This window comes from Macrobrachium rosenbergii, chromosome 18, assembly GCF_040412425.1.
Source record: "Macrobrachium rosenbergii isolate ZJJX-2024 chromosome 18, ASM4041242v1, whole genome shotgun sequence".
Taxonomy (NCBI): Eukaryota; Metazoa; Arthropoda; class Malacostraca; order Decapoda; family Palaemonidae; genus Macrobrachium; species Macrobrachium rosenbergii.
The window spans coordinates 11014536-11042127 of record NC_089758.1 but is presented as its reverse complement, the minus strand read 5'-3'; the positions used below and the strand labels follow the sequence as shown (position 1 = coordinate 11042127).

The 27592-nt window shown below is 36.1% G+C and overlaps 2 protein-coding genes across 2 annotated transcripts in view; one reads left to right on the top strand and one right to left on the bottom strand.

Annotated features, from left to right (window-relative positions):
* Positions 1-27592, top strand: part of LOC136848100 (filaggrin-2-like) — a 114572-nt gene that overhangs the window by 45833 nt on the left and 41147 nt on the right. The window lies entirely within an intron of this gene.
* On the bottom strand, positions 8911-19272 carry LOC136847967 (protein FAM98A-like). Its single transcript, XM_067119985.1, has 7 exons — positions 19059-19272; positions 16326-16515; positions 15565-15722; positions 14296-14439; positions 10841-10993; positions 9767-9962; positions 8911-9075 (listed from the first exon to the last, which is right to left on the bottom strand). Exons 1-7 carry the CDS (start codon positions 19080-19082, stop codon positions 9059-9061), a joined length of 882 nt encoding a protein of 293 aa, XP_066976086.1. The 5' UTR covers positions 19083-19272; the 3' UTR covers positions 8911-9058.

The following is a 27592-nucleotide window of genomic DNA, read 5'->3' as shown; positions in this document are numbered from 1 at the left end:
TACGAAAAATATGCCTTGTTTGATTTCAATCCTACGGTGTTTTATTATTATTATTATTATTATTATTATTATTATTATTATTATTATTATTATTATTATTATTATTTAGATAGTTAAAATGATGGAGACAGTACAGGCTTACTTGGTAGCAATTTCAGTTGGAGAATCTCTAATTGATACCAGAATTTTAATTTAGAATTGGAGTTTTATTCATCTGATAAATGGCACAATTAAAATTTTTCTAGTTACTCAGTTGCTTATGATTTTATGTGCGCTTGAACTGAGTCATATCTTCTCAGCTCGGTTTTGTTTACATGTGGCTTTTCTTTTCTTTTGAGAGACTTGTTAGTCAAATAGATTGTTCTGTAGATAAGAATGATAAAAAGATAGAACAATCATAGTTTGCAAACCTTCCCCTGGGTAACTGTGTTTGTCTCTTAAGTAAATATGTGGAGAACAAATGAACGGACTTTTTTGAAATTCTTGCGTAAACATTCATTGGTTGACATCCTCCAGAATATCAAGTTTCGGTAAACAACACGGAAAGTTTTGAAGTTTGTATGTTATTTTTTTTTATTTTATATATGCATATATATATATATATATATATATATATATATATATATATATATATATATATATATATATATATACAGTATATATATCTATATAATCTTTTTTTTTTTTGCAAAACTACGTCAGCTTGATCTAGGAATCACTAAGTATTTTCACCATTTCATTGAAATCCTTCGTTAATTTCCCCGAAATCTTGTTGACAAACAGACTAACCGAAACAAGAACATATCTTCCTTTGCAATCTGCAATCTGCATTTTTTTTTATCATTTTCATTTTTTCTATTATTCTCCATACAATTACTATGATTACCGTTATTATGAATTTATTTTTTTTTTATTTTTTCAGCAACTGTTTGGATACTGTCTATAATTATTGTTATCATGTTACCTTATGTATCTAGATTGTGTGTATTGTTTTGTATATTCCATGTATATGGTCCTGAGCCGAAATAAAGCTTCTTCTTCTTCTTCTTCTTCTTCTTCTTCTTCTTCTTCTTCTTCTTCTTCTTCTTCTTCTTCTTCTTATTATTATTATTATTATTATTATTATTATTATTATTATTATTATTATTATTATTATTAAACAATTCTTCAATTAACCCAGTTGTCACATGAGGTCAGGGAGTGGCTGGTAGCTTGTGAGCGTCTTGACCAACTTTTTTCCAACCAACTTCCACTCATCTTCGAGGAATATTTAGACTCAAAAGAAGGTTTTCGCCATATTCTTGAATTAACCCTGTGGATTCCTAAAGTTTTCATCTTTATTATTTCTAAAACAGACGAAGGGTGATGACAAAACGTTTTCTTCATTGCGTTTATTTCCTGCTACGAATGAATACTTTAGACGATGCTTTAAACGAGATGAAATACTTCTTTCTTCCTCGAATGGCATTCACATGGAAATCAACTTCTGAGGCTGTTACTTTTTCGTGTGCTTCATCATCATCCTCATCATATGTAATTATTATCATCATCATCTGGCCGGAGTGGGGCATTTTGCTTATAGATGACATACCCCGTTTTTCTCTGTCTTCAGTTTGCTTCATCGACTTCCTCTTATGTGTCGTGGAGTAGGCGTGCAGAGAAATGATATTTTCGGGCCGAATCGTCCTGTGGATGATGCAAACATAAAATTTGGTATGAATGCCGTCTCTAGGTCAAAATTAAAGAAAATAAGTGCTTGCCATGAAAAATTCAAATATGGTGGCCAATTTTTTCAAGATGGACGCCATTGCATGCTAGAACAGCTGTAAACCATGAAACCTGTTAGTTTTTACATCTTGGTGTCAGTTTTCTGACTTATTTAGCTTATTTTTTAGTGCACTGGGTGAGTTAATGCTACAACATAAAATGTTCTATACCCTAGGCTACTATGAAGCAGTCAAAAACGGTCACAAAGACCACTGTTGTTAGGTTAAATATCGGCGAGACTCCAAACTATGGAAAGCTCTTTGTAAAACGAAGTGTTGGCAATGCTTTTGCTCAGGAGTTGAAGTACTACCCACTGTGCTTAGTACATTTATATCCAATTCAGAAGGATCACATTATAGTTTCAGTTAAGTAAGAGGAGAGTTCTAGTAATCTGTGCCCTCTCTCAAGTCGCAAGTTTTGTCCTTTCGCCATTGCAAATGTTAAAAGCTACGTGTCGGCAGGAGCGGATCTACATGAAATGGCAGAAATCGTACATGGAAGCAGGAAAACCATGTATAATTTGTTTCTTTCTTTTCCATTTTGAAATCACTGACCCTGGCAGTCTTGGTGACAGATAATCCGTAGGAAGTCAGGGCATTCTTGTTATTTATTTCAAGTAAAAATACATAATGGTACTGGCATGGGAAATGTGTACACAATGTCAGCTTAGATCACAATTATGTACTTGCCAAATAATGACTTTCCTAAACTATGCATAAAGTCCTCATGATAATCGAAAAGTAAACTTTGTCTCTACTGCGCGGTAGAGGGAAAGTACGAGAAGCCCCCATAGTACGGTAGTGTCGCCAGTGCACCTCACACGGTACACTGTAGGCATAACCCAAGGCTCTTTGCAGCGTCCCTTCGGCTCCATTCATATTCTTTCTTCCATCTTGCTTTCCAACCTCTTTTGGCAATTGTTTCACAGTGCAGCTTTGTGAACCTTTTACTGTCAAATTTTCTTTCCGCGCTGAATGACCTCATAGATCATATTATATTGTATATTCTGTTCTATTGTTCTAGAAAAAGGAAGCAATAAAAAAGATAAGATTGTTTCCAGTATGAGATGTCTGTTGTAACTAACATTCTCCACAGTCGATGCATAGAAGAGAGAGAGTGTTTCACTCTCGTGTAAAGTGGGCAACATAAAAAGGTCCGAGTCCATACTATACGGGGCCGAAGCAAACCGCTCCGAGACCGAGTCTGAGTCAGAGTCAGCGCCAGAGTCAAATTCCAACCCTAACATTAAATATCTGACTTTGTTTCTGAGTCGATATCTAACGTTTAGAATCCAAGTTTTAGATTTCTGCTACCATCAGGCAGTCAGAGGCTCAGTGTCAAAAACATTCACCCAAAGAATCAAACAGATGCACTAAATGGATGGTACGGTAATGAACTTTATGAGTGCTCCCAAATCATAGGGAACAAATTAAAGCTTTATACGTTATTCAGGCTTCATATTATTAACCAAAAGGTCACTCGTGGAGCAATGCAGTATGTATAACTGCTATGCGAAATCATTTGAAATGATGCTGTAGATGGGTAAGCTATTGCTGTATAACTTGGTTGCATTTTCTACAAACAATGGTAAGTTTTGATTTTAATTTATTTAATGCATAAGAATGATCTTGAACAGCAGCGTTCCGGAAAATTCAGGTGCTGTTAAAAACAACTGTATGCTGAAGAAGAGAGGGACAACTAGGGTATAGGTTAATCTGAAGTTAAACAAGATCAGTGAAAAGTAAGCTTAGGTTATAGTAGTTCAGGACGAGACTGCTTTTTCGATTCCTTATCCACCCACAACACTGACCACCCCAGTGGGCACGCAGAGGCGCAAAGGGTTTTAATTAAAAGAATGTGCCCATGCGTTATACAGTCATCGTGATAAAGTAATGGTTCTTCCTCCTTTACAGAAAAAGGCGAATACACACACACATACATACAAGTATATGTATATATATATATATATATATATATATATATATATATATATATATATATATATTCTACCACTCTGTTGGTCGTGAGTTCGAATCTCGAGCGGCCAGTGAAGAACAAGAGGAATTTGTTTCTGGTGATAGAAATTCATTTCTCGCTATAATGTGGTTCGGATTCCACAATAAGCTATAGGTCCCGTTGCTAGGTAACCAATTGGTTCTTAGCCACGTAAAAATAAAATCTAATCCTTCGGGCCAGCCCTAGGAGAGCTGTTAATCAGCTCAGTGGTCTGGTTAAACTAAGATAAACTTAAATTTATATATATATATATATATATATATATATATATATATATATATATATATATATATATATATATATATATATTCGAAAAAGCAAACTAACAAATGTAATGCAAGAGGCAGGGGTTTAACAAAATAGCGCTTTCAGTTTCGCGATCAACAAAGAACCAAATGATTCATGCGCTGCAGTGACGTAGATTAGGAACTGCCTGTCGGTCCGGAAATTAGAATGTCATATGAGGGGGTTGAACGGGTCTTTTGCGAGAAAATAATAACGCTTTCCTTCCTTCGTAAACGTAAGGTGTCTTTAAAATGATTTGTAGCTAATGTGCAAGGGCTCAAAGAAGAGTTTGCTGTTAAAGAACGCCCTGAAATATTTTGTAATCTTTCTCCTTTACTCCTTTTGAATAAATATGGTTGACATATTTTTTGTCGGGAAATCATTTCAAAGTAAACAGTTAAGAAAATGAAACAATAGAAGTTATGCTTATTGAATGATTCACATTAAACATAGGTACGATTGAATATGTTTTCCTCGGGAAGTAATATAGTAAACCGAGTTATGTGAATAAATAAGGAGAAATCGTGATGTTAAATCATATTTTTATAAACAGAGTTGGGGATAAAAGTGCAGAATATATTTTTTCTTTTGCAAATCGTTCTAAGCACACAGTTATGAATAAGAAATGTGATCGTTGTTGTGTAGTCAAAATATGTCTTAAAGAATTCCAATTTTTTGTATTTTCTTTTACTGGTTTATTGACATTGCGTGTTACTTTGATGAATCGAATGTTCAGATTGTCAGCTTAGGTTTATATAAGTCAAGTTATTTTCCCAAAACCCAGAATACAACCTTCAGATTATTATGTGAGCAGAAATACCCATAAACATCTTGAGGCCTCCAAGAACGATTTTTTGTCTCACACACTTTAATTTTCGGAAGACGTCAACATATGTCTAAAATTAGTTTTACTGGTGTACTGAGTTTTTAAGGCATCTCACCTATACCGTGCTTTGGGGTCGAATATGGATCCTCAGAATGGCCACTAAGAATGGTACCCGTGCCATTTACTATGGGTGCATTCGAAAGTGGACGTGGGCGATATTAGAAAGAACTAAATTATAGAGCATCGGTTACATAGTATTTAAAATCTTTGGTATTTCAGAAACCTGTAGTTGTGACGTTTCATTGTAGGCTAATAAAGACATCGGTATTGCCTACCATAAAGAAATGTGGCTTCTTTGTATATTTTTATTTTGCGGTTTTGAATTATTTATGAACAGCAAGAGGATACTTGTTGAGAATGTACATCAAGAAATTTGGCATTTTATTGTAGATCTAATTTAATTTATATATATATATATATATATATATATATATATATATATATATATATATATATATATATATATATATATATATATATATATATATATATATATATCCTATTTTCCCCTTCATAGGGTTTCTTACTGGAAGGTGTTAATGTTCTCTTATTCGTCAGATAATTTTGGTTTCAATTTACTAACTCCATGCACATTCTTAACTCCCAGCTGACGCTAGCACCTGTTCACGTTGGGCCGACTGGTGGGACAGGCCAGTTCTTCATCCCGTTTCTCCAAAAGTTCATTGTTCCACATTTGGCATTCACAAAGGGTTAGGTACCTGACATTTAGCCAGTCGTAGTGACAGCCAAGATGAAGGGGAAGGGACTGGATGAACCCCGAAGCGAGCCTCCCGGAAAAGTGACTTTTACACAAACACACCCATATGTGTATAAATATATATATGTACATAAACACACACACACCCATGTGTATAAATATATATATATATATATATATATATATATATATATATATATATATATATATATATATATATATATATATATATATATATATATATAATCTATATATACACATATATATACATATATATTTATATACAGTATATGTATATATATATATGTATGTATGTATGTATGTATGTCTCTGTGTCTGTGCATAGCTATGTATCGAACAACAAATATTGTAGGCACCACTCACTTTAAGGCTGCCTAGTTAAGCTGATTTTCCTTTTTTTCTCTTTTTATTTTTATTTTTTTTTTGTTACCCTCGTTAGGGACATTAGCGGTCTAACAAATGGAATTTTGGGTTATCTTTTGACTCTCAGACATCTCGCTATTTCATCTATCTTCCTTTCCCATTCATCCTACGATTTATATTAGCATTTTTGTTCTTTTACTGTAGATATTATATATATTCGGTCAAGACGCTAATATCTATCATGAGTAAAAAAAAAAGAGAGAAAAAAAGGAAAATCAGCCTAATCAAGTTGCCTTAAGGCAAAATATTTGTTGCTTGATGTGTAACTGTGTACACACACATATATACATTTATATTTATATTTATATTTATGTTTGTGGATGTTTGTGTGTGTGTGTGGGTGTACACTATGTGGTGTGCGGTAAATATTTACTATAAACCTAATTGCATACTGATTTGAAAATATTTTTCAGCTTTTCCTGAAAATTTGGGGGACCACAATGGGAAATTTGGTAACTGGGTAAGGGAAGACGCGCAGCGAGTGAAGTAAAAAGATATATTCAACCTAACATAGCTCCCAACTTATCTTAACCTAAGGCACTGTAAGTTAAATAGGGTTATGACCTAATCTAACCACACTTATCTGTCTAAATATCTGTATGTATAGAGTATAACCTAACCACACCTATCTGTCTAAATATCTGTATGTATAGTATATATATATATATATATATATATATATATATATATATATATATATATATATATATATATATATTCAGTATATATATTATATATATATATTAATGATGTATATATATTTTTATATATATTTAAATATATGTATAGGCTATATATATAATTATATATATATATAATATATGTATATATATATATATATATATATATTTTTTTGCTTTTATATAATATTTAAATATATATATATATATATTTTATATATATATACATATATATATTATATATATACAGTATATATATATGTATATATATATGATTATTATCATATATATATATATATATATATATATATATATATATATATATATATATGTGTGTGTGTGTATATGCATGCATATGTATCAGTGTGTATGTTTGTCATCCCTTAACCTGATGTTATTGAGCGTTTCTACCTTGACACTGCTGCCCCAAGAAATGCAAATTGCTTGGGACACTAATGCTTTTCATTTGAAGGTAGAGGAGTGAATAATGGAAGTTTATGAACCTCATGGTTGAATGAGATGACCCTAACTGGCGGATGAAAATCTAACATGAGGCCAGTGTCAATAAGAAAGTCAAGCCTATCAATTAATTGATGAGTTCATCAGACTGCTCTGACATTGGTAGTAAGCGGCACCATATAGGCATTAGGCACTGTTGCTGTAATATATGCCAGTGGGTTGGGATATAAGTGCGCTGTATCCTTAAGCAAAAGCTCTGGTAGTGAATGGTTGTGGACGCCTTTATAGGAGGAACTACCCCAAAAATGGTAATTTGTCTCGTTTGTGGTAACTAGGAATTATAGAGGCATACAATATATCATAGAACTTAAACTTAGAAAGTAAGGCAGATGGCGGATAGATTGATAGGGAAAATAACAGCGTTAGTTTAGACAAAGAAGAAGGGCCTTTGGTAAAGTTCTTATTTTGAAAGACTGTCGTTATCTGAACATTTTGAGAGTGGAATACAACAGTTGTACGTGGCATGCATTGTCCCAGACAAAGCTTGTAGAGTTTCTAGTTATGCATTGTTGAGGATTTTGAGGTGTCAAGTTTAGAAGGGAAATATGGTGAATTTGATTGAAAAGTTTGGGAATGAAAGAGCAACATTAAGTGAAAATTGCAGATGAGAGAGTGGCTTGTTGGTGAGTGGAAGTTCCCTGACAAGGGTGTCTTATCTCTATGGCTTTTTCAAATGCTGTGAGAAGTCAGAGAAAGGATATGAGTTGTAAGATTTAAATTTTAGGATAAGAAAATTGGGTTATAAATGGAGAAAGGACTAGCTTATACATGTATTATTACAATATTCACTGGAGACAGTGAAGACACCTGAAAATATTAAAAGTTCTTGAGAGCATGAGTTTACAGTATATGTTATCAAGGGTAAGGTTATAAGGGTGAATGGAGACCAGGGAGGTGGAGCAATGCCTTTTAACATGCACGGTGGAAGACTGGGATTGTTTGATTCATATAAGTATTTGAGAGTAAATGTAATGGATGCTGGTAGGATGAGAGAAGCAAGTTATGTAGTAGTTGAAACAGAAGGTAGAAGGGTGTTTGCAAATAATTTGGAAGAGAGTTGGATCATCTAAGAAAGCCAAAGTTGCAATTCATGAATGTAGTGTTGATTCAACTCCGTCTTACGGAAGTGAAACTTGGAAGTTGTATGTGAATGGAAGAGAAAATGTTCAACATGTTGAAGAGATTTGTGAGTGATTAACATGGAGATACATAGAAATGGTGAAAAAAGTGGTTTAAGTAGATAAGGGGTTCGCAGAAGTTACGTACTGAAGGGCTTTATTTGGACAAACTTGACAGTTGTATGGAAGTAGGTCATAGAAAGGTAAGTGATCATGCAAGCACTTTATTTAGACATACAAAACGCACAACATCGTACTCATAGGAGCATAAATATTTCACACGTCATCATTGTATGGGGCACGTATGTACATGACGGGTCGGCAGAAGTGAATATTAAATTAAAAGGAGACTCACTGAAGGCAAAACGACTCTTAAAGAAGGATGAGAAAAAATAATTACAGTCAAGAGTTTTTCCGTATTGAAATGTGTTCCCATATCTTGTGTTAATTTTTTTTAGTATTTGTGTATTTTCCAATAGATTGATTTTGGGAATGTGGAATTAGGTGTGCATATGTGAGCAGTAGAATAAGAATAAACAATTTCCGTAAGTCGTTGCTGCTGGCTCGGAGGAAGACGAAGTCTACTGGTGAATATAATTCGCAGTTGATGTCGGAGGGAACGATTTTAATGGTAACCATGGCCTGAAAAAGATTGACGAACCGTTTTGAATATTATACTGGGTCTTGGCAGTCAAAGTAGCCATGTCAGTATTTTGTAAGTTTGCCTGGGATGAATTTATGTGATTTACTCCTGAAAACTGTTCTTTCTTACATTTTCTATGATCTGTTGTTTTCTATGATTGTTATAAATTTGAAGTGTTACTCATCTATGTCCATTATTATTATTAAAATAGTTTAACCAGACCATTGAACTGGCTATCAGCTCTCAAAGGTTAATTATAAAAGTACTGTTGCAAAAGACCGTATTCTAAATATTAATTCATCAATTGATTCAGTATAAAAAACTGGCGTTACAGTAATTATAGTTTTTAGCTCTGTGTTAAAGATCACGGAAAATCTGGAGTTTGATCCCAATTTTCTAAATCTAAGAAATGATACGAGCATGGGAAAAACTGACATTGAAACACATATACATATACATATACATATACAGTATAGTGTGGTGTGTATGTATACATACATACATACATACATAAATGATATATATATATATACATACATATATATATGCATGTATATATATGCATACATACATGCATATATATATATATGTATATATATATATATATATATATATATATTTATATATATATATATATATATATATATATATATATATATATATATATATATATATATATAATTGACGTACCGTGATGATGGCCTCCATAACCGTGGTGGTCATGATGTCCTTGGTAGCCGTGATGACCTCCATGATCGCCGTAATGGGCTTTGTGGCCATAGTGGCCCTCGTCTCCATAGTGACCCTTGTGGCCCTTATGGTCATCGTGATATTTTCCGTGATCGTAATGGCCCTTTTTACCGTGTTTGTCGTGGTGGTGGCCTCCCTGGAAATGAATGATATTGTATTAGGGGATGAATAATGAACGACACTGGGTTCCTGGTGAATTTGATGGTTATTTTTTTTTGATGCTTAGGAGATGTTAGTTGTGTCACCCGTAAGGTGTGACGGGATGAGTCTTCGCAAGAAGGTTTATAAATTCATCAGTTTGAGCAGCATTGTAGGTTAATGGTTGAGCTGATGAATTCCACTTTGACAAGGTTTCGGGGAGTCCCAGAGATGTTAAACAGTCCTCATATCTCTCTCTCTCTCTCTCTCTCTCTCTCTCTCTCTCTCTCTCTCTCTCTCTCTCTCTCTCTCTCTCTCACAATGGGAGTGAGCTCACCTCTCACAAACTAAGCAACCAGCGTTCGGTTCTCGAATCAGAAGAGGAGGGACGATGTAGGTGTGGTCTCTAACATCCAGTTATGTTTTTTGCCCTAAACGGTGAATTATGTACTAGTTGTTAGTCGACAATTATAGTCGCTGCTAGGGTAGAGTGCGAAAGGGAGAAAAACACCAGATGTTAGTCGTTATTACTTAGTAAAAATGTTATCATAACTGGAGGCCCTCAACGGCGTAATTCTCACCCTCCTGGTGAAACTGTATGATATTCCAATATAAAGGTAACAAGTGGTTGACTCATCCATCCCCTCTCCCCAGTTGCGGTAATAATAAACTCTCTCTCTCTCTCTCTCTCTCTCTCTCTCTCTCTCTCTCTCTCTCTCTCTCTCTCTCTCTCTCTCCAGTTGTTATAACTCTGCATCAGTTTTTCTCTCTCTCTCTCTCTCTTTTCTCTCTCTCTCTCTTCTCGGACATCCCTGATTCTGTTATAAATTGTGTCTCTCTCTCTCTCTCTCTCTCTCTCTCTCTCCGACATCTTACCTTATAGTGTCCCCCTTTGTAATCCTTGCCCTTATGGGCATCAAAGTAAGAGTCGAAGTCGTCGTATTTGCTGTGGTATTTGCTCTGGTCTCCGTCGTCGTAGAACTTCTTACTGTGATGGTACTCCTCCTTGTGGTAGACGTCCTTGTGGCCCTGTGCCAAAGAGATCAATGTCGTTTGAGTATGGTTGGAAGGGTTTCATTTGCTTACTTCTCGGAACGTAGAGATTACTCAGTTTCTTCTTAGGGGAAATTTTTTATTTTTATTTTTGAGATCGGTAAGGCATGTTTGGTTGCCATGGTTCTTTGATGCTAAGTCATTGAATTTTGGCTGGTGGTCTGTTCTCACTGGGATTTCTACTGGAGTTAGGTTAATCAGAGTGTTATTTAGAAATTGAAGGATTAGGGTGTTAGACATGAATATCTAACTTATCAACAGCTTTTTGTATTTCTTTCTTCAGAAATTTCTATCTAATGTCCTTGAATATGTCTTTTTGTTATTTGATCTTTTATTTTTTTTTCTGCAGAATGATTACCACGAATTTATACTGATTTTATATGCTGTACTGTGTAAAACTGTGAAGTCCCGTTGATTGTATTCTGCTGTAATTTTAAGATTTTCGTGCTTTTCAGTTACTTTGGTTCAATCTTTCGTTTGCTCTCTCTCTTCAGCTTATTTCGGTCTGTTCACCTAGCCTGCGACCAGTGAAGAATATTATTTGATGTGTATCTGAGCACGAAAATGAACATATATATCTCTAGGTAACCAAATGAATTTAAATAATAATTACGGTAGTTATATATGTAATAGATATATATTATATGTAAGTACAATCATTAATCTACAAATATCATTTAACATCGAATAGATGTCTCGGGGTAACCAAATGAGATTAAATATGTATGGCAGTTGTATGTATGCTGTCAGTGATATACGTCCAGACAAAGGGGAAAGACCGTGTAGTAAAAGAGTAATTTACAGACCTCATTTATGCTAATTTATTGATGCAGTATAGGTTTTTCTCAGGGGTTTTATTCTCAGGCTCTGTTACTGTTAAAGTTATATATTTAATGCCTAGTTTTAAGTATTTTCTTGTTAAAAGACTGACTTTTTTTTTTTTTTTTTTGTTATGGGGACATTCAAGACGTTTATTGTCTAGGTTAACTGTAGTTTGCTCTTGAAGTGTAAGGGTGAAGGTATTCTTGCAAATGGACATGAGACATGATTAATTGATCTTGTCCTAAGACAGGGAAGGGTAGAATTTGTGATGGAGATGGAAAGTGACTAGCATACGAATATTATTAGGATTAAAATTATATATATATTTTTGTGTGTGTGTGTATATATATATATATATATATATATATATATATATATATATATATATATATATATATATATATATATATATATCTTTATATCTAAATCAAAGGCCATGGCTCGAATCCTGGCTGAGACCGACACTTATCAGTTATAATTTCCTTTAGGTGTAAGTTGCTTTCAGAGTTTAGTAAATTCGATATCAAATGACATTTGCGGCTTAACTTTTGTGACTGTAAGAGGCAACCATGTAATAGTGGCAAAAGCGTGCGTGTATATACACGCATTATATATATATATATATATATATATATATATATATATATATATATATATATATATATATATATATATATATATATATATATATATATATATATATATATATATATATATATATATATATATATATATATAGAGAGAGAGAGAGAGAGAGAGAGAGAGAGAGAGAGAGAGAGAGAGAGAGAGAGAGAGAGAGAGCAAACAAAAACTCTCGATGGCAAAAGGTGAAAATTGTGTTTGTGCTTTTAGTTTTATCAGGAAAACTATAACATCGGTCACTGGAATACTTTTTCGCTTTGGATGCCGTGATTTGTTGAAATTCTTCCTACTCTCGTCCTAACCTTCAACAAACGAAGAATGAAACAGATAAAATATTCGCATTCCCAAGAAAAAACCATTAACAGTTTTGGAGGTGTCAGTAATTGCAGCGCAGGAGAATTGAGGGTTTCGCGTTACAAGTTTTTTTTGTTTGTTTGTTTATTTTTCAATTCCCAGTCGACACGATTTCAACAAACGGCCGGCGATAAAAATAGGAGTCGTTGCAACGAACCGAGCAGTGCGTGTTTTATATATTTATTTGTTACCTTTTGTAATGAAAATTTTTTCCCCTTCCTCGCTAGACAACGAAAGCCTTGTGATTGGACGGTTTCATCTGAGGCTTGATTTGATAATTGTTGCTTTATGAAAATATGATAACTTCCAAGCACGTCGCTCTGTCGCAGAAAGCTGAATAAAATATAGAACATTTTATGCGTAATAAGTGCATTTTGGTGAAACTGTGGTAGATGGGTTCGTTAAAATGAGCTGGAATACTGTAATTCTCTGTAATGATAAATTTTTGCTTTTCTAATGAACGGTTGGTAGGAAACGTCGTTTCGCCCATGAAGAATTTTTATAGTGTCTGTGTCGTCATTGTTATTTATGTGGCGCTCGTTCATTTTTTGAAATGATTCACTTTTCTCACGGACTTCCGAAAAAGTAATCACAGTTTATGTCAACGGTTTACCTAGGATGAATGTGAATTTTTTCCGCCGAAGCTGTTCATTTGTCAGAGGTGACTAAGGATTCAAATTACTTGTGTGATCGTCTTTCAAGGTAATCGCCTTAAGCTGTTCAGGCAATTTAGATCAGTAACGCGATAAAGTTATTGCATTTTATAGCGATAATATAATTTTTATTCATGAGCAGAAGCATTCATCTGCAGTAGAACATAATAATAATAATAATAATAATAATAATAATAATAATAATAATAATAATAATAATAATAATAAAACTCGGGCAATCTGTAGAGTACATTTCTCTGCCAAGGGACGCTAAACAAGAATCGAATGCTGAGATGGTAGGGAATGTTTTTTTTTTTTTTTTCCATGATGTGAAATCGTCAGCCTTCGGCTTAAGGAATGTTTTTATTTTGATTAATCAAAATCCATTTATCCATCTTGAGTAGCTTTTGTATGTGTGTGTAAACACAAATTTGGAGAGGCACTGGCTTAGGCCGTAAGAGGAGAGCTCACTGACCGACCTGAAGCGATGAATTGTGGATGAATTCGACGGGGAATTTCAAATTTGTATGACCAGCAAGTCACATGAGTGGATTTAGTTCGACACGCCGGCCTAATTGTACTAATTTAATAAAACGGCAGAGATGTTTTATAATTTATGGTCGGCGGGGAATTTCGAGCTGTGATTAAAAAAATGTAATATTATAATAATAGAAATTATTGAAATCTGAGGATATGCATCAAACTGGACAATTAAAAGGTATTAGAATTAGGGTTAGTTGCTTTGTAAAAGTTGCACTGACGGGCATAGAAAACCAAATCTTCTTTAGGAATTAAACTCCTTCTCACCTTTTCTTTGTGTCCTTTGTTGTGGTGGCCTTTGGATCCGTAGTGGTCGCCCTTCTTGCCCTTCTTGCCGTGGTGGTCATCGCCGTAGTACTTGTGGTCGTCATGGTGACCCTTGTAGTGCTTGCCGTGGTCGTCATGGTACCCCTGGAAAAGAAAGGGTTCACGTTGTTCAAGTTTACATCGGTATTAGACAGGTTGTCACGTCATATCTTCTTTTGTAAAGGCCGACGGCATGGGCCACCCAGTACCCGAATCTAGGTGATCCAACAGAAACAAGAAACGGAAGGAAAACTAAGTTTTCAGAGACTGCCGCCTTCGCCAAAATCGAGCAGTTTTATCTCGAAAGGTCGGTTTTCCTCAAGGGTTTACTTCTGTGTCTCCGAAAATCTAATGGTTTTAATGTGGTCAAAAGACAAACAAACAAACATGCAAACATGTTCGTAACCGGAAGGTATGTTTTCACTCGTGAAATTGATGTAGAGTTTCGTAAACCGAAGCTTTCATTATGAATGTGGATAGCAATGTAATTCCGGCCATTCTGTTAATATTTCCAGATTGTTAGATATAAGCTGTTTCACTGTGTCATTTTTTTTTATTGTTTATTGGAAACTTCGTCGCTAATAGAACTTTCATGAAAGCAAGACCATAAAGCCGCGTTGTATTAATTTCCCATTCATTTTGGTATTTAAAAATGGAGAGCTGACCCTGTGATTTGACAAGAAAATATTGATTTGATATTGAAAGGTTGAAGGGATTATAGGTTGGGGGTAGAGACGGGCTTTTCTTGTGTTATATGAACGCTGATCGGTTTTAGATGTAAGTTGAAAAGTTGTTGGTTTTAGATGTAAGTTGAAAAGTTGTTGCACGAATTATTGTGAATTTTGAAATGTCGAGTAAACTCGAGTTCTTCGTCTCTTTTACGCATGGATCTTTGGATTGGATGACCCAGTGCCGCGACTAGCCTAACCTGAGAGAGAAAAAAGGAAAGTAAAGGAAAGTGACGTCACCTCAAAAAAAAACGGGAGACCCTGCCTCTTGAAAGGAGGATTACAATTGGGAACAAGGAAACCTGGAACTTAATGGGAAAGAACTTTGCAATATAGAAAGATGATGTATGGTTACTTCCGGTAACATCCAAGGTATTATTAAAATATTTTTATTTACATTACCGTATCATCAAAATGGTAAGCTATTTCACTGATTGTTGTTGATGTAGCTAATGTTACTAGAGCCTGAAATATCCAGAGGTATTTTTGCATTGTCACTCACCCCGTGGTGTGCCTTGCCGTAGTCACCGTGATGGTGGCCTTTATAACCGTGGTCGTCATGGTAACCCTTGTGGCCCTTGTACCCGCCCTTGTCGTGATGCCCTCCGTAGTGACCTTTATGCCCTTTGTGCGAATCGCCTCCTCCATGGCCTCCGTAACCTGTAAGAGTGACTGTAGAAGTAACTCGGTAGCCATAGGTTATGAGGGACGGTAAATATGAGAGAGGAAGCACTGCTGAGTTAAATTGCCCTTGACTATTAGCGTAATTTTTTTAATTGTTTAAATTTAATTTTTTGTCTGTAAAATTGTTTTTTCCTAGATTTACGTATTTTCCTTGCGTTGCGGTTCACTTCATTTTTTTTTTTTTTTTTTTTTTTTTTTTTTTGCGTTCAGCATTTTAGCCGAGTTCCCTGTGCGTGCCCATGTAACCAATAAAGTGAAGAGAAAACATACTCTTGTCATTTTGATGTACTTAAATTCATACAAAAGCTCTTTAGAGGCCATGAGCTCTCAATGTCCTTAAATGAGGTTGAAAGTACTGACCGGGATATCGGAAGTTGTTTGCAAAATTTTCAGTTTACGTAGTGCTTAATTTTGAGGTAATTTCTGTCTCTTGATTGGTTTCACCCTTTTACTTTAGGATTTTAATTCTTTTTCTCTGATTTCGATTTCCCCTAATTTGATGCTTGAGTTCAAGATTTGATTTTGCAAGTTATGTGTTAATGAGAACTTAAAGTTTGAACCGCGATGCTTTAACTTAACCTGTAGCAGCTGGAACAAGATCGACAGCAGCAACGGCAGAGTACTGGTGACTTCCTGCTGGTACGAGACCTGTCCCCACTTGATGTTCGATGAGACCGGGGTCCCCGTAGTTGCCCTCTGGGGCGCCATTGGAAAGCACGATGCCCAACGCGAGTATCGTCGTCGTCAGTAGCAAGATGTTGCTTGCGCTCTGTAATGTAGAAATTGCTCTTATCATTAAAAGTCTTAAATTATTGTTATTGTTATTTGGAGATCAAATATATTGAGGGATTGTATTCCTGGGTGCAAGTTGCGTATTTTTCATTGACAATCAACTGTTAGTTATATGGAATTGTTTGTTATTAGAAATGATTTTACTGAAAATTTAATTGATCGTGACATATACTGTAGGTAGTGGAAACGGAAGGTAACCACCCGTGTAGTCAGGTACGGGTCATTGGGAGTTTTAAGGTAATGACATTTGGTGCCAGGATCTTGTCTAATTGTATAAGCCATATGATTCAATGTGACTTTAACATTCTCATATTTTTTTTAGATTATCTTTAATTTTTCTATCGTATTCCTATCTCAGTCTCGGGGAGGTCAGTTCTTCGAAGGACCTTTGTTTAGTTCCCAAATCTGATGTCCTTAAGGAGACGTCTGTGCCTTAGCCTTTTCCTGCTACTGGACGCAGGTCAGTTTATTGGAATTCGAATATAAAATTTAGGCCAGAGGCCAAGCGCCGGGGCCTATGAGGTCTTTCAGAGCTGAAAGAGAAATTGAAAGTATATGAGGTTTTATAGGTATAACAGGAAGAAAACCTCGCAGTTGCACTATGAAACAATTATTAGGAAAGGGAAAAAATAAGGTGGAGGAAAGAGAATATGAACAGAGGTACAATAAAAGGAATGAAAAGGGTTGTAGCTAGGGGCCGAAGGGACGCTACAAAGAACCTTGAGTAATGCGTGCAGTGCACCGCGTTAGATTCACTGATGGCACTACTCTCTTACAGAGACAGGTCAGCTTAGGTAACTGGCTTCAGTGACCAGTTGACGGTATAGACGTCCTTAAACCGCGCCACCTTTTCTCAGTTCAGCAGGTTCCGGAGACAGTGCAGGTGTGAGAGGTGTGGGACCATAAAAATTCCTTTTGCCACACCAGTTCGGCAATCCAGTACTGACTAGTACAGCCTCTTAACCAGGCTTAACATCCTCCTTCTCCGAGTATCTCGGTGTTGCATTGCATCGTAGCCAGATACAGTTTATTCAAAATTTATTCATTACAGGGCTGCAACACCATCATCAAAAATCAACTTTTCGCTAAGCGCGAAGAATCTCTCATTCAACTTGTAGCAGTCATACCACCGATGAATAATTTTTTGAGGTGGATAAGAATAAGTATCACCTTTGTTACCAGAAGTTACACCAGCACACCCACTATTCAGTACCTTAAATGTTTACCCTTTCCAAAAAACCTCAGTTATGTGTGTCTCGCCTTATCCCCATTTTGTTTTTCCATATCTTCTTGTATAATTATGTGCAGTTTTTTTTAAGGTAAATATGCCATTTTTAATCTCATGACATTTAAGGTAAACTTTTTTTACTATGGTTAAATACAAAACTAATTTACATAGGTGGTCTTGTCAGAGGTACATCTCTTAAAGGTTCACAGTAACTAAAATTATAAATAAGGTGTTTGCATCCAGTCTTCGAGAATCACCAGTAAGATTCAAGTTCAAGTAAGAAAGTGAGGTAAACCCCAGAGGCTGTTTCCCTTTTTTTTTTTTTTTTTTTGAAACTGAAATCCTCATTCTTTTTGATGGATAAACGACCCCTCCCCCTTTTTGTAAGCCAAAGTACAGTCCCTATATCCTTAAATATCTTATTTCGTTGGTGGTGATATTTTCACCTCAATTTTCGTCAGATTGGTTTTATCTCTGTGACTCCCGTGATATTAGTTTTTGTGTTTTATACGACTTTCCTCTGATATTATATATTTTCTTTGAGGGTGATTTTTGTCATTGCTTTTGTTTATTGCGTTGTCTCAATAACTTCGTATTTTGTCTGTCCAATCCTAAATTTAATCTTTCAGTGTTATGTCCCTGACGTTTAACTGTCCCTTTGCGCTGAAAATTCACACTGGGAACGCATTATTTCCTGAGGATTTAAACGTGAAGTCGAAAAGATTTGGGGAAACGCCGACAAATCTAATAATTGTCAAAAGGCTTTTGAGTTTCACGAGGCTGAAGAAAACACGCATCGGCGGTAAAGTTTTAGTTAAAGGCTTTCTTTGTAGATATTAAACGTTTTTAGGTTTACGCTTACGCTGGTGGCAGAAGATTAAGCCTTTGATTGAAATGGTCATCGTGATGGTAATGCCCTGGCATGTAACCAAACCTGTTGGTCAGCATTTTTTAAATTTAGTTTTCATTAGTATTTCCTTTAAATGATTCAACTTTGTAACTTGATTTTATTCAGTTCCTCAAATGTCAGCTAAAATTCCTTGTCCTGTAGACATCTTTCACTGATCCCACTCCGCCTAAGTCGCCCCGCAGAATGTACAAATTTATTTGTCTTGTACAAATGTCCTTAATCTTTAAACTTGCAAATGTTGTCCTAACAACACATTTTCTTAGCTTCAGCCTGTTAAGGAATGATTGCTATCAATACAGTTCTTGAATGTCAAGTCTGTACTAAATTGCGGATTCAAATCTGCAAAGAAAGTTTCTTAAACACAGAAGTCGAGAACCCTTACCCGCGCAGCTACCAGGTTTTTCATCGTGGTCGGCTTCTTCTGTTTCCTCTCTCGCAGACGAAGAAGAATGCCAGGGATCTGACGGAGGAATGATGGGAACAGGAGGAGGAGGAGGCTGTTTCGGATCGAGAGAGAGATCGAGACTGAATGCACCACCGAGCAGAGCCTAATATATACCTACGTTGCGGTTTGCAAGTTTTTTTTTTTTTTTTTTTTTTTTAGCACACATCAGTTCAGCCCCCCTCATTTCGGCGAAAGAAGGCGGTGGGCCTGCCACGTCCTGCCTCTCCCTGTCGCCAGCCCTTCACGGAGAATCACGTCCTGCGGCCAGTGGAAAGGGGAGAGAGGCCTTGCTTTAATTGATTGTGGACGGTGACTTACGCAAGTGGTGCCATTGATGAATTCGCGTTTTTTTTTTCATTCTTTTTCATCTCCGCGAAATTTGAGACACGTGTGAAAGTTCTTTGCGTTTAGAAACTTTTTGCCCTCTAGAGAAAGATTTTGGTCATATATTCACGTTGGAAAATTCAGTACATTTTGCTGTCTCAAATTACCTCAGGAACAATTATGTTTATTTGTAACCATACATGCTTATATTGTACAGCGCATGTATATATATATATATATATATATATATATATATATATATATATATATATATATATATATATATATATATATATATTATCAACTCTGTTATATATAAGTTATGTATATATATATATATATATATATATATATATATATATATATATATATATATATATATATATATATATATATATATATATATATTATATTTGATGATGTACGTTACTGTACCGTTTCGGCCTCCACCAACCATTTTCAAGAGCTTTTCTTAACAGTATTACAGAGAAACACAAGAGGAAAAGAAAGAGCATTCAGTTTCGATAATTGCAGATAAAAACCAAGACAATTGCTGATGTTACACATTGTCATTATAAAATGGAGAAAGGCTTCTTAATTCTAAAATGTTCAACACTATGTAAAAACAGAGGATCTATCCTAAAAAGTCCTTAGTTGGGATTAGAATAATTGTTGTTACTGCTACTTTGAATACATGTACATTCAAATAAATAGTACTTGATTAATGTTCCAATTGGTCACTATACTCACTAAAAGCTACAGAGCTGCCTTGGTGCATTACACCGTAACAGCGACAAAGACTAAACCATAAAAGGCAGTTTTATCTATGCATTTTGTCACAATCAGGTAACGTGTTTCATTTTTGCACGGAAAGTAAACCATTCCAAACGAATTATTATTCACACACATGCTGTGGGATGGTACTCCATCTGTTTGGAATTTGTCCTGGACATTGTGACCAAAACCCAGAACCCCACTGTAAGCAGACCTTGAAGTCCGAGTGGTTCTCCATCCTTTGACAAAGGATTTTGTCATATGAGTTAGGGATGAGATAGTTTTTTGCCCAGTTAGAGCCTTGAGGCAGTACATGAGGCATAAAACCCCCTCACAGACCCACTTGCTGGAGGCTTTTCACTATCATGGGACATGAAAAGAGAGAGGTCTCCATGAGCACCATCTACTTCTGGCAAAGAGAAGTCATAATCAGAGCATTCATGTTCCTGAAAGATTATGAATTTCCCCATGACCTTAGAGGTGTTGGCCCCTTAGTGGCATAAAGGAAGAACCCCATTCTGTTCCACAGGTCCCGAAGGCAGGAGCATGGAAGAGACTATCGACCCTCATGTCTTTCCATCTTTGGGACTTGGCCCACAAGTTATTGGACACCTTCGCCCTGGGTCCAGCAGCAGCAGCCCAGCAGGTGATATAACAGCAGCAAACCTCAAAGAGAAGGTTTTGCCAGCAGGAGAGTGGATTTCCTTACAGGTAGGCAGCAGCTAGTCGCTGTTGATGGGATCTTTATTGAACCAAGACCTGTGTGGTAGTGGGTTAATGTGGCTTTTCTTAACAACATTCACTTCAGGGTGTGATGTCCCTGCCTACACGAGTTAGGGTAGAAGAGACTCTTTAGCCATGGCAGGCAACTCTTTTAGAATGACACTCCAAAACCAAACCAGTGGGTAGAAGGGACTCTTTAGCCTTGGTAGGCAACCCTTCTAAGAGAAGGCTACTCTGAATACAAACCTTGTTCTCCAACCTTTGACTGTGCCATAGCCATTGTACCATGGCCTTCCATGGTCTTGGGTTTGAGTTCCCTTACCTGAGGTTACAATCAGGCATTTATCCTCTTTTTCGTTCACTTTCCTGTTTTTGTGAAAAGTGTGTAGGACAGGCTGATAAGAAAGCAAAAGTTGCTTGGTGGATTATCAGGAAAGTGCCTTTGTCTTTACCTAACCTTTTCCTTCTGAGTGTTTTATTTCTAAATCCATCCTCACTGTCCTCCCCCAGTTATTGTGGCAATCCTGGCTGTGCTGACCCCATGTTGTCGACTAGTTGCTTCCAGCGTTTTTTTCAGTGCCGTAAGGTGACATTTATTTATAATCTCAAGAGAATTTTTGTAAGTAATATAAATACTGTTGTTGTTGTTTATTGTTTTGTTGAGTTTTACAATATTACTGTTGTTATGAGTCTATTTATTATTGTTAATTTTAATTCTTTCGTGAGACATTGAGCTAAACCTTGGGCCTGTTACTCATTACAGTAAGAAAAATTGCAAAGTGCTTAACTCAGATATTTGGGGCTTAAGGTCAAATTTTCTTGACCTCCAGAGTTGTGCCCGTAACTATGATTTGGTTTTTTATCTGAGACTTACAAGTAGTAACAAGTCAAAGGTTGAGTTTTTAATCCCAGGGTTTGATGGCCCTGATTTTATTTATCGTCATAACATCCCACATGCGTAAGGTATGGCTGTATACACAAAGTCCAGACTACCTATTTATTGTCAGAAAAATTTTGAGTGTAGTTTCCATGAAGTTCCTTATTTTAAAATTTTCAGCAAGTTCTAGAATGTTTACGTATTTGCTGTTTACTGCAATCCAAATATCGATGATCCTATATATGACTGTCTTTTAAAAGGATTAGTATGGCTCAGTCACTTGATTCAAAAGCTTCATTCGTCATTTGTGGAGACTGTAATGCAAAGCACAGTGAATGGCTAAATTCAAATTCCACAGATCAGCATGGCTGGTCTGCTCTTGAGTTCTGTTTATCCTCTGATTTTGTCCAGCTAATTGAGGAACCCACACACATTTCTGGTAATAGATTAGACTTCATGATCACAGATGTTCCAGCTATTGTCAAGTCCAAGGTCTGTGAATATATAGGCACTTCTGATCATTGTGCCATTGAGATGGACATATCTGTCAATCAGTATATTCCTAATTCCACCACTGGAAAAATGGTCTGGCTGAAATCCAGAGCCAGTTGAGATCACATCATTGAAGCTTGTCAGGCACTTAATATTTCAGTTGCTATATTAGATCCTGATCCCAAGAAGAAGTTAAATGAAATGCTGATGGCTATTTTAATAAGATATGTCCCTAGAAAGGTCATCAAATTTAGGACAAATGACCAGCCATGGTTTGATGGTACATGTAGACGAGCCTACCATGACAAACAGATCAAATTCTTCGCATGGAGACAAATCGTTCAAATGAAAATTACACCATTTTTGTTGAGTCTCGCCGTGCTGTGAAGAGAACTTACAATAATTCCTTAAGGAGGAATTACTCAGCCTCATCTGTGTTGGACCAAATTGGCATCTTCAATTTTGGGCCAGGGTCGTCTTCCATTCCACCACTACTAACAGATGATGGCAAGATTGGGAAAAGGCTGAAATGCTTCATCAAGCTTTTGAAGCTAAGCAGTCAGCTGAGGATGTCCCTCTCCCTGATATTTGTCATCCTGAACCTATTCTTACAAAATTTGCATTTTGCTCCAGAGATGTTAAGAAAATTCTGGATAATCTTGATAGCTGGGGTGGAGAAGATCCTGATGGTCTCTTCCCTTTGTTTTATAAAAAATGTTTGTTGTATGTTGTCTTTCAAGATTACTAGATTCTATAGATATTTATGTCAACACAGCATCTTTGTGGATGAGCGCAAGCTTAGTAATACTGTGCCTGTTCCAAAGAGTGGCATATCTGCAGACTGCAGTAACTACAGGCCAGTCTCTGTTCTCCCTGTGTTCTCCAAAGTTGCTGAAAACTTATTTTTAAGCCAGTTTATGTGGAATCTAAAGAATTGTTAGCTGATAGTCAGTATGCATACAGGAAGCAGATGGGTACCTGTGATGCTCTTTTAGACTTTATATGCCACTTGCAAGAGACCCTTGATAAGGGCTTTGAGTGCAGAATAATGTAAATACATTTTAGTGCTGCTTTCAGTTTAGTAAATCACAAGGCACTTATATATAAACTTCAGAATCTTGGAGTGGATGGATATGTTTTAGAACTACTTCAAGATTTCCTTACAGGTAGCCAGCAGCAAGTTGCTGTGGATGGGATCTTCAGTGAACCAAGAACTATTGTGTCTGGAGTTCCACATGGCAGTGTTCATGGTCCACTGTTATTTTTAGTGTAAACAAGTGATTTGGTTGTTGGCCTGAAAAACAAGATTGTTCAGTATGCCGAAAATGCAACACTTGTTTGGTGTAGTTGGTGGGGTATGAGGCTGAACTCCAGTAAAATGAAAACACTATTGATTAGCAGATCTCTTACAGATTTCCCATCCCATCCTCCCCTTCAGGTGGGTGGAACTTTGCTAAATGAGTCTGGAGCTTTAACTATTGTAGGTGTAACTTTTGACTGTTTTGAGAAACATCTAATGAAAGTTTCAGCAAATGCTGCACATAAGTTAGGTATTGTCCGCAAGCCTCACATTTATAACTGTGATAAAATCAATGCTACCTGTTTTAGGTCATTTGTACTTCCTTTACTGTAATACTGTTCTGTGGTGTGGATGTCTGCTTCTACCAGAGATTTATCTCTTTTAGATAGTGGTTCTTGGTGGTAGGTTTCTGTTTCTTAATAGTAGCAGTTATGACTTGCACCATTGATGGATGGTCGCTTGTTTGTCACTTTTTCATAAGCTGTATTTCAACAGAGATCTTTCACATTCACGATTGATCCCTGATCCACTTTATCTGCCGAGAGCAATGAGATTCAATGAACAGCAGCACCAATATGCAGTAAATGTGCCTCGCTGTTGAACTTCTTAGTTCCAAAGTCCTTTATTCCTCACACCGTTGGACTGTGGAACAGCCTCCCAGAGGATTGAACTTTAGAATTTCAAGCGAAAATGCAATGCATTACTACCTAATACTATTCTTCTTGCATTTTAATGCATTTTTAACCATTTACTTGTTTATTAATAAAAATATTTTTCTTTTTTATTAAGTGGGATCTCCTCTTTCTGTATTTCCCTTTACTTCCTCTTACGTCTTCCTAATGAACACCACATTGTTTGTAACCTTGAATTTCAAGTCAGTGGTCCCTTTGGGCTTGGGCCATATGAATAGGTTTCATCTACTGAATAATAATGCTGTGTCCGGAGTTCCACAGGCAAGTGTTCTTGGTGCGCTGTTATTTTTAGTGTATACAAGTGGTATGTTTGTTGGCTTAAAACAATCTTGTTCAGTATGCCGATGATGTAACACTTATGGGTGTAGTAAAGTCACCACTTATGAGAAATGAAGCTGCCCTTAGTCTCAGTCGTGACTTGGAGCGGATTAGTGAATGGTGTAGTTGGTGGGGTGTGTGGCTGAACTCCAGGAAAACGAAAACATTATTGATTAACAGAGTTCATACAGATTTTCCACCCCATCCTCTTCAGGTGGATGGGACTATGATGAATGAGCCTGAAGCTTTATTCTTGATGTAACTTTTTACTCTCATCTTACTTTTGAGAAACATCTAATGAAAGTGTCAGCAAATGCCACACAAACGTTGGTATTGTACGCAAGGCCTCATATATTTAATTGATAAAATCATTGCAACCAGTTTTAAGTCATTTGCCCTTTCTTTCACTAGAATACTGTTCTCCGGTGTGGATGTCTGCTTCTGACAAGATTTACCTCTTTTAGATAGAGTGGTTTGTGGTGGTAGGTTTCTGTTTCCTAACATTTGCAGTTATACTTGGACCATCAATGGATGGTCTCTTGTTTGTCAGTTTTTCATAAGTTGTATTTTAACAGAAAATAAGCAGTAAAATTGATTCCTCATGTCAAACCTTCCAAGTTCTAGAACTACTGATATTGCTGAACACTGTTGCACAATAAGTCTCAGTAAAGGATGTTTGAAATTCAAACTTAAAAAGTTTCTGAAGAGTAACGCATTTCTACACTGTTGGACTGTTCATGTGTTTTGATCATTTATTTACATCTTTATCTGTTATTTATTAATTTGTTTATTTACTTTTTCTTTTCTAACAAATGATCTCTGCTTTCTGTATTTCCTATTACCTTCTGTTACTTCTTTCAACTGAACACCATGTTCTTTGGAAGCTTGAATTTCAAGTCAGTGGTTCCATATGAAGAGAGTTCATGTCCTGAATAATAATAATAATAATAATAATAATAATAATAATAATAATAATAATAATACCCCCGAAGCTTGGTGGGGTGAGTACAAGTGGGGTCCAGCCCAAATTTTGTTGGGTGATTTGAACCAAAGGCAGTAGATTTAGAGGCAACGGAAAAGCGCGGCAGTGGCAATCCATGGCACGCCCACCTTCCACTCTGGATAGATCGGCCATCCACCTATTGATGAGGCTCCATCAGTGAAAGGGTATGGTTCGTATTCTCATCGTAACAAATACCAAATTTTAAAAAGTAATTTGCATTTTTCCTAGGATACGAACTTATACTTATCATAGGGAAGTTTTACCTTACTCGACCATTCCTCGTAGTTCCAATCTCTCCCAATCATGGAGTTGAGCGGTACTGCAAATGGGCTGATTCACAGAATGGGATAGCTACCCTACCTCAGGTCACGGATGACTCATAGGCCGACACGATAGGTTTTTGTGTGTGTGTGTGTTTTTTTTTTTTAAGTCAGCAGACAGCCGCAGCGTGCTTTTTGCTAAGCAGTCCATCCATGAAAGCGGAGGTTTATATCCTAGGAAAAATACAAATTACTTTTCAAAATCTGGTATATTTAAAGGCTAGGACAAAATCTTAGGAAAAAAATTTAACACCAGTATTGAATAACATCAGTAGAATTGAATACTGAGTGTGCAGTTTCTCTCTCTCTCTCTCTCTCTCTCTCTCTCTCTCTCTCTCTCTCTCTCTCTCTCTCTCTCTCTCTCTCTCTCTGAGTGTGTGTGTGTGTGTATGTGTGTTGAGGTAGCAGGATTTCCGCAAAATATGTTGAAGAAAGTGGAATACCTATGAAGGAATAGTTTTGAAATTTTTCGTCTGCTTCTCCTTTATGGAAGTGAAATGTGTTTGAGAGAGGAATTGCAGTTGAGATGAACTGGTTATGCTGTATATGAAGGTCAAGATGTATAAAAGAAAGAGCAACTGAGATAAGAAGATAAAGTAAAAGTTACTAAAGGTATTACAGTGGTCTAAGGAAGAATGGATGATGACGGGTTGGGGAAAATTATTGAGAAGTTTGCCGAGAGGTGTGAAAGAAGTCTTGAAAAGGACCAGTTTTTGTCCATGAAGCGTTTGGGTGTAATACTAGAGGTATGTATTTCATACCTGATAAAACTCCATCAACATCAACATTCCATCTTTTCCGTTCATTGATAATTTCAGTCAGTTTTACATAATGGGAATACTGGGAGAAGTAAGGCTCTCCAAAATATTGATCTGTGGACGCTGTCAAATGCCTTCACATGATCAGTAAAAGCCATCGAAAGGGGTTACTCAGTTCCATACGCAGTTGCACCTCGTGTCTTTAATACATGCTTTTTTGAAGCAGTATATTGATTTTCTCCTGCCTGTTGAGGTTGGGCATACTGTAGATTTTCTTACAGCCGACGTAAATGCAATTCCTATCAGATTGTTTACTCTTTACTAGGACTTCCAATTAACATTCATCATCCCCTATTTGTAAAACTGTCTAATTAGTATGAGGGTTGACCGTCATCGGGCTGTGTTTCCTTATTCCTTTTAAGCTAAACTCTAATTAGTAAGAGGGGTGTCAGCTGAGAAAATGCGGTAATTCCATCATAGCCGGTGCAGCCTCTGTTACTGATTTCATTTCAACAATCACTAATACATTCATCAGCACATTCAGGTCTCCTTCGGTACATCAATCAAATTATCCCCCTTATATTTCTTAAACTTGACCTAAAAAATGTTCCTCCCATCTAATACGAATGTTGTTCTATATATATATATATATATATATATATATATATATATATATATATATATATATATATATATATATATATATATATATATATATATATATATATATATATATATAAGGAGGAAAATAGAGGAATAAAAAGACTAATTGGTTGGGTGAATAAAATGAGAGGTTTAGTGAAGAAGAAGGAAAAGAAAAGAGATTGTGTGAGATGAAGTTGTGAGACATGGGAAGAAGGTACAGTTGTATGGGTGGACAGATAAGGTAG

Excerpts from the sequence above, each read along its gene's own strand:
- LOC136847967 (XM_067119985.1), bottom strand. The coding sequence starts at position 19,082 with ATGAAAAACCTGGTAGCTGCGCGG. Across the intron at positions 16,516-19,058 it reads AAAACCTGGTAGCTGCGCGG|AGCGCAAGCAACATCTTGCT; the intron begins GTAAGGGTTCTC and ends TCTACATTACAG. Across the intron at positions 10,994-14,295 it reads ACAAAGGACACAAAGAAAAG|GGCCACAAGGACGTCTACCA; the intron begins GTGAGAAGGAGT and ends TCTTTGGCACAG.